The sequence below is a fragment of the Lichenostomus cassidix genome, chromosome 1Aa (assembly GCF_008360975.1).
Source record: "Lichenostomus cassidix isolate B80296 chromosome 1Aa, HeHo_3.0, whole genome shotgun sequence".
Lineage (NCBI taxonomy): Eukaryota > Metazoa > Chordata > Aves > Passeriformes > Meliphagidae > Lichenostomus > Lichenostomus cassidix.
In genome coordinates this window covers 31,778,210-31,786,586 of record NC_139480.1, presented here as the reverse complement: position 1 = coordinate 31,786,586, position 8,377 = coordinate 31,778,210, and the positions used below count along the sequence as shown (strand labels likewise).

Below are 8,377 nucleotides of genomic sequence, written 5' to 3'. Positions count from 1 at the left end.
TTTTGAAATATCCTTTTAATCAAAGAAGTAAGATTTAACCTTTCATTCTTCCACATTTTTCTGTCTCCTTGTAAAACCACATATTTTTTGTAACTGAATTTATCTGTAATCACCTATGAGGAGACCTAGGAAGTTTTATCAAAAACAAAATAAGGCTGGTATCTAACACAGTATTTCTTTGTTGTGATCTTATGCATTTTTGTGTGGCTGAAGGAAGAAGTTTCTAAATGAAGGGTCAGATTCAGGTTCCAGTGAAATCAGGACATAATCCACACTTCTGACAATGGAACCAAAAGTTTCACCAAGTCCCTTCACTCTACCAAGAGCAGGAAAACTTTTCAGCTAAACCATGCTAAAACCAGAATTTTAATGGCCCACTGCAAGAAACTTGCAAGTAAATACGGAGATTTTGCTTGTACTTGCAGAAACGTGTGGTTTAGACCTATGCTAAGGCCTGGATGACATTTATTGTCCCAGATGAAGTCCTGAAACCTTCAGAAACATGAGGTTGCTTTCAAACTCTGCACTATTTTTTCCAATAATTTACTTCGCTGGGCTTGATCCCAGCATGCCAGTGAAATGCCAAAGGCCCAGACGAGATCTCCCAGGACCAAACCAGCACCTCTTACCGACGAGTCACTTTGGCTAGAAGGCAGATCGGGGTGTGCAGGCTGATTCTGACGGACCTGCATTTGCTCCGCGTGATTACGGCAATTCTATTCTCAATTACAAGTGCTGCTGTACCTGACCGAGAGGGAGCTTTCCGGGAGCACCGTTCCGCCCCTCGCAGCCCTCCCCGCTGCCTCAGCCCCGGGGCTCCGCGGGAAGGGCTGTCGGCGCTGTCTGGGCGGAGCGGCCCCAGTCCCGCGGCGGGGCGAGCGGGCGGCGGCTGCCGGGGGAGGAGGGGGCTGGCGTCAGGCGCTGGGCAGTCACCGCAGCGGGAGCTCCCCCTCGCCTCGCCTCGCCTCCCGCGGCCGGGGGGATAAAGGCACCCGGCCCGGCGCTCCGGGCCACCGCAGCGAGGAGGCGGAGGGCGAGCGGACGTGCGGGGGTCGGGCCGGCCCCACCGCGCAGCCCCCTCCATGCGCCTCGCCGGCGGCGCCGGCTCCCCCCGGGCTGAGCCCTCGCCCGGGAACGGCAGCCGGTGGCGGGCGGCGGAGCCCGGCGGGGGCAGCAGCCCCAGTCCCGAGGCGTGGTCGGGGTCGCCCAACGGCAGCCTGGGGGGCTGGGACCCCTTCGGGCGGGACGAGGAGCTGGCCAAGCTGGAGATCGCGGTGCTGGCCGTCACCTTCGCGGTGGCGGTGGTGGGGAACGGCAGCGTGCTGCTGGCCCTGCGGCGCACGCCGCGCAAGGCGTCCCGCATGCACCTCTTCATCCGCCACCTCAGCCTGGCCGACCTGGTGGTGGCCTTCTTCCAGGTGCTGCCCCAGCTCTGCTGGGAGGTGACCCACCGCTTCCACGGCCCCGACGGGCTCTGCCGCGTCGTCAAGCACCTGCAGGTCTTCGGCATGTTCGCCTCGGCGTACATGCTGGTGGCCATGACCGCCGACCGCTACATCGCCGTCTGCCACCCGCTGAAGACGCTCCAGCAGCCCACCAAGCGCTCGTACGGGATGATCGGGGCGGCCTGGGCGCTCAGCCTGCTGCTCAGCACCCCGCAGTACTTCATCTTCTCCCTCAGCGAAGTGGAGCGCGGCTCGCAGGTCTACGACTGCTGGGCGCACTTCATCATGCCGTGGGGGCCCCGCGCCTACATCACTTGGATCACCGGCGGCATCTTCATCGCGCCCGTCCTCATCCTCGTCATCTGCTACGGCTTCATCTGCTACCACATCTGGCGCAACGCCCGGGGCAAGACGCGCCCGGGGGAGGCGGCAGCGGCGGGTGGCGGGCGGCGGGAGAGCGGTGGTGGCCCGCGACGGGGGCTGCTGCTCGCCCCTTGTGTCAGCAGCGTCAAAACTATCTCCCGCGCCAAGATCCGCACCGTCAAGATGACCTTCGTCATCGTTTCGGTGTACGTCGTTTGCTGGGCGCCCTTCTTCACCATCCAGATGTGGTCCGTCTGGGACCAGCGCTTCCCCTGGGTCGGTAGGTGACGCCGCCGCTTGCCTCCAGCGGCCTCCCCGCACGCGTCGGGCTCCTCGGGGGCGCAGCCGGCTGTCCCGGGGCGCTGTGCAGCCCAGAGCCGAGCGTGGGGGAGTCGGGGCGCGGAAGCGGAGAGCGGGACAGAAGCGCCCTCCCGGTCCCGGACGGGCTCCTCTCCCGCCGGGGAGTAGCGGGGAGGTGAGGCAGCCCTGGCCCGCCGCCCTCGGGGCCGCTCCGCCGGCTCCGCTCGCAGTCCCGGAGCTGGCTGCCCCGGCAGCCGCGGCGCTCGGCTCGGCCTGTCCCGGGGGCAGCCGGGGGCTGCTGGGGCAGCTGCGCCTCCGGAGAGGAGCGGCAGCCGCAGCCTTCTCATCCCGAGCGAAACGGGCGGATGGAAACCGGAATATTTGCTGCCGCAATAGGAACCATTTTCTTCCGTTTGAAGCTGCCGATAAGAAAACTTTAGAAATGTTTAGTATTGCTGCGAAGCACACACACATACATGTCGGAGCCATTACATGAGCAGAGAATTTATTACGTCTTCTTTCCTGTATGTGCTGTCTAATAATAGAGTTGAGCACACCCTGAACCCTTCCTCTCAGCAAGGCAGCCACCTCTGAGTAGCTCCTTTAGTCAAGTCACTGGTTTTCATTGAATCAGTGGCAATTTAGATTTTGGAGATATCTGTCCTGCTGTTAAATATAGCTGGAAATAATTGGTGAGTTTAAAAGCTATCACATATGTAATGACAGGTAGCACAGTAACATATATCCTGTTTTCTCATGATGAGAAAACAGCAAATCATAATGTTGGAATCCATAATTTCCTGATCTTTTTTTAATATCCCCAAATTATCACTTATTTTAATGAGAGTATTGATTGTCTGTAATTTGGGACCAAACTCAAGCCTATAATGCAGATCTCTATAGAGAAATAAAGGCTTGCAGTAAACAGATTTTTTTTTTTACTTCAAAGGAAATTAAATCTAATTGAACAGATGGGTATTTGATAGGTTTGTTTGAAGAGATTCTTTAAATCTATGGAACTACATAACAGCAATTACACTTCTTTGAAGATTCAATATTTACAAAGAAAAGCCAGTAGCAATTGATTAGACTAGATCTATATTTAGAGTATTTGATCTAACTATTAACTAGTTATTGAAGGTAGAACACCATAGCTTTTTCGTGCCTGAGTGCTAACTTCCATTTTTGCCTTAAGTAAAATTTGTTTAACTCCAAAATCCAGATTTGATGGACAATCCAGTAGTTAGTTGAGCATTCAACACTTTTCAGCATGCAAATATATACAGCAAAATTCAGTGTTATTGAAAGTCTCCCAGGGCCTGGATAAAAACTTTTCGGTATTTAAAGCATGAGCTTATCAACACATGGATACACATCAGTGAAAATGTGACTAAACCATTATTTTGGATGGATTACCCCATAACTTATTCTGTCACAGTTTTTTGAAGTCTGTTCAGACAAATTCCCATTGACTTCAATGACAGCCTTACATAAATAAGAACTTTACTGATTATGTTCTCATTATTCGTTTCAAATGCTGCAGCTCATCTTTTAGAACTAGAATATTAAGGCAAATAAATCCAATGGGTAATGAAGCAATTGACTGAATGGTGGGAATGTTCTTTTGATGATTAAACAGCTTTCTCCCCCCTCCCCAGATTCTGAAAACACTGCGACTACTGTTACGGCTCTGCTGGCCAGCCTGAACAGCTGCTGTAACCCATGGATCTACATGTTCTTCAGTGGGCACCTCCTCCAAGACTGCCTACAGAGCTTCCCTTGCTGCCAAAAAATAAATCAAACGCTGAGTAAAGAAGATTCAAACAGCAATAGCAGGCGACAGACTTCTTTCACCAACAACAGAAGCCCAACCCACAGCCTGAACACCTGGAGAGAGATGCCCCTCTCCAAATCAACCAGCTTCATCCCCATTCCAACATGAGACAGGCCTCAGGGCAGGCAGGGCTTGCAGTCCCATCACAGTGTTTGGGAAGGTTGTGGCCTGGCACTTTATGCCAGTCCAGGGCACCATCATGGTACCAAGGAATGACTAAGAGGGCCATAAGATAAAAAGTGCCACCTTGCTTGATAAGCTATGCTGCAGCATGTAAATTATTTTCTGAAAGTTATTTAGGACTTGGGCAACTGATCAGGAAGGTGTGGAAAAAATAAAGCAATTATTTTTTTAAATAGAATTTATTTTAATTTTTTGTCTGTTTCTAAAATACTAAGTGCATTGTTTGCTTGCTGTTTAAAGCAGTGAAAATAATGGTGTTGTCATGTGTTGGGGTAACTTCACTCCCTAGTGTTAATGCCTAAAACTTCTCACGATTGTCCAATGAAGTCACAGGGAAAGAAGACAATATGAGCAAGATTACCGTTTAGTCATAGACATTAAAAGAAAGGAGTTGGAAAAAAGTCTTGGCTGTCCAGATAAGGAATGTTGTTAGACAGACTCTGAGTGTGTTGTAATTCAGTTGCTCATGCTGCTTCATCTTGTAAAGGTCTAGCAGTTTGCAGACACTGAAATTTAACAGCCCTTGTGAAAGCAAAGCTTTTAGTGCTGTCGATGTCTGTATGTGTTTTGTGGGGTTTCATTTTTAGGGTGACATTTCCTCTTCCCTTCAAGTTGATGGAAATTATATAGCATATTGGTGTGTGGGTGTGTGTGTGTGTGTGTGTGTGTGTGTGTGCATGTTGTTGCACCTACTTTCATTTTTTAAAACTAATTTTAAAAATATATTCATAAGTAAGTATGATATGCTATGACTAGCTCAGCACTGTTACCAACAGATACACCCAGAGGATAGCACAGTGTAATGGCTTATATTTAACAGCCTATCTTGTTGACCACCTTTAATATATGAATGTGACTGCAGCTCTCACCAGCTCTGGACGAAGGTTTGTGAACCTGAAGTAATATTTTAGTTCAAAAAAATGCATGCAGGAGTGTTGTGTGTGTGTGTGTTTGTGCACATTACATGTACTATGTATATTTTGCAAGTAGGTAATTCGCAGTTACTGAAATTGCAAGTATTTCAAATTGAGTACACTGTCTTTTTGCCTAGATTTCTGTTTGTACTACTACTTTCTTTGTACATGAAGTCTGTATTAAAAAGCAATTAGCTGTACTAACAGAATTTTCATGTTTGCATAATTGAATTGTTTTTCTATTACACTTTACATTCAAACAGAAAAGATAATGAAAAAATGTGTGAAGAATAACATTGATAATAAAAAGAAGCTGGGTAATGACCAATGTATTAAAGCAAACAGACTCAAAATTATAAATTTAAGAGTTTTTTTCAAATATGTTACAAAATCTAGTCTTACACTTGGGGCTTTTCAGCATAAATTTCCCCTGTGAGAGTTCTACAGTTTCTGTAATTAAACTGAAAACATAATTTTCAGTATTTGGCTTCCAGACATTTTTTGTAAATACTGAATTTTTCACTTAATTGTAATGCTGGAAGTTACAGCCAATATGTTTTAATTGTTCATCTGTGGAGATTTTTTTTTTAAAGCTGCTTGGGGTTATTGTGAGGGTGCTCTAATGGATACAGAAGGAAACAAAAAATTGTGAAACCATATTAAGTTTAAAACATGGAAACATGCGCTAATAAACCTGCGTATTTTTTTTATCAGAAGCATCTTAGTTTTTTTGTTTGTCTAGATTTTACAGGGCCAGAAATGTATTTGGTAATACTAAATATATTACACAAATTTCAAAATGTCTTCATTAATTTTAATAAGCGGTTCCATTAAAAGCTTTAAGGAGTGAACAAAACTAAAATGTTTTTCTATTATACATAGTGCATGAAGGACTCTAGCAAAGAAGAAAGGTGGAGTCAGCTTTCCTCTATATGCTGCTAGTATTGTTAAAACATGTAACTTAACACTTATTCATGTTCTAAATGGGTTCTTTTCATATTTTTGTTTTAAACACTTATCTTCTAATGTAAAACATGATTGCATAGATGAATCTGTACTCTGTTGTTTGTACTGGTGTTATTAGAATTCAAGCACTTTAAAGTCAATTAGATGGCAAAAGTGGGAGATGATACAGAAGATGGAAAAGATTTTGTTCTTTTACATAAGAACCACAAGTTGCCAAAAAGCTTCTTTTCATTAATTTCTTTCTAAATTTGCAGGCAAACAAATTGTTGGCTCAGGAAAAGAACAAACGAACAAACAAAAAAGGGCTGGTTTGGGTTTTTTTGCCCCTTTATTACCACATAAAGACCAAACTCTACAAGAAGACTCAAATTCATGTGTGCCCAGTACTGCAAAGACAAAGGTTTTGTCTGCAGAAAATCTTACGGCCAGTTCCAAATTGTCCGATTTGAAGGACCTTGCTAAAGTGCATGCCTGCTCCTTCCCAACTCATGCATGTGGAAACCAGAGCAGAAGGAGGAAAGGCTCTGCCAGTCTGGTTATTGTCCTAGGGCAGATACAGGTGACCCAGATTTGGGAAATGAGCCTGGATCTTGCAGTAGAGCTACTGCTGAAATACAGTTACTTGTTGAAAAAAAAAAAAAACCTCTAACAGTTCTCCCAGGCTGAGTTCCCCAGCTACAAAAAGGACTGATTAAATACAGTGTCCTCTTCAAAAAAAGTGTCTGCACAAGTTTCAGATGTACAGTCTCTTCTGTACACGACAAACTGTTGAGGCAGAAAGGAATTTGTGTGCTAAACACTAGCTGGAGTTTTAAAACTCTTACAAGCTAGTTTTCTACATTTTTCTTTAGGAATGGGCTTTACTGGAAAATATATCACTTGCTATTTGGGTAAAGGAATTACAGGATGTATAAATGGACAAGTTTCAAGATCCAGGACTAGATCACAGCTGCTCTACAGGGAGCAGTCCTGACTGGTTCAGGTGACAGTCCCTCACATAAGAGTAGGTCCAGCTAGTCTTTAAAAAGGCAGGGAACTTCGAAAATAATGTAAGTCACACAGAATGTCTTATGCAGCTATGCAAAAAGCAAGCAAACAACAACCACAGCTAGTTCCTGCTGAGCTTTGTTAGAGCCAGCCAGCACAGGTCTGCCTCTCCCAGGACAGGTCCTGTAGAAAGCCCTGAATCCATTCCATGTTAATTAGCACTGTATCAGTGTTTTGGTACAACTGATCAGTAATTTACCATGCCTTAGTATGAACTTGCTTAGAGTAACAGTTTACATGCAGATTAGCCTTAGTTCTCCATAAGGACGTTTTCAGCTGAACTTTTGACACGGTCTAGTGGGTTACTTATTTTCTGAGAAGTAAGGCTGTTAGGCATTGACAGGAATGCAAAGCTCTCTTCTCAGCTCTGTGGTGAGAAGACTGGCAAGTCCCTCTAACTCTAGGTGGACCAAGATATTGTTGGATATGGGTGAACTTTCTTCCAATAAGAGAAGAATCTTTTGCCCAATCTCAAAATTTTTGTCGTTTTCAACATCTGTTTTTTCAGCAGGGTGGATGGAAGAGTGCTCTGCAAGCAAAAGATGCCCGAGTTATCCAACCTCAGTTGAGGATAATGATGATTATCTTTCTCCATAAATTCTTATAGGACACATGGCTAAGCAGTACTATGTACAAGTTCAATATTCCTTTCCAAGCAAAGCACTGACAATGCAGTCTGTACATGTCCCATCAGCTTTTAGACCTCTATAGCAGAACATGACAAAATTGGCATTGGTTCTCCAGGGCATAAAGCCCATTCTGGAATATGTGGAACAGGTAACCAAAGACTGGAAGTGGGCACTGATTGCCCAGTGTCCTCCAAAATTACTGCTATGATTGCCCCACCATAGTGTCTCCTGGCCCTGGTAATGACAGCTGCAACAAGAATGGGGACAGGGACCATGGGGGCAGCAGCAGGCAGGGTTGTCATTAAAGCACATTAGTTTCAAATTCCTTTTAGAGGAAGGAATGTGGATCTTATCAAATAAAAATCGCACAGTGAATATTGGGAGAGAGATGAACTGGTGACTCAGAGAGCAAATAAAACATCTGATCTCAAAGGTTATTTGAAATTCCATTTTGCAATTTTAAGTTATGTTTTATGTATTTAGAAAAAGAGCCCCTTGTCTCTTGGAACTGTAACTACATGAAGCTCCTTACAAATTTACTAAGCATCTCTGCTGAGATGGTTACAAGGCTATGTCTAAAAAAAGGACAATGATCTCTCCAAGCTAAGCATTCAACATGTGACTTGTAGGCCCTTGGCCTCCCCAAAACAAATGTGTCCTGTGGGAAATAAGAACAGACACAGAGTTTTCAGGGAG

General features: G+C 45.4%; 1 protein-coding gene across 1 annotated transcript; it reads left to right on the top strand.

The window, feature by feature from the left end:
• The first annotated feature begins 878 nt into the window (after window positions 1–878).
• On the top strand, window positions 879–5,749 carry AVPR1A (arginine vasopressin receptor 1A). The gene is made up of 2 exons (XM_085044178.1): window positions 879–2,088; window positions 3,767–5,749. The coding sequence occupies exons 1-2, from the start codon at window positions 1,083–1,085 to the stop codon at window positions 4,048–4,050; spliced, it is 1,290 nt and encodes a 429-aa protein (XP_084900304.1). The 5' UTR covers window positions 879–1,082; the 3' UTR covers window positions 4,051–5,749.
• Window positions 5,750–8,377: the final 2,628 nt, after the last annotated feature.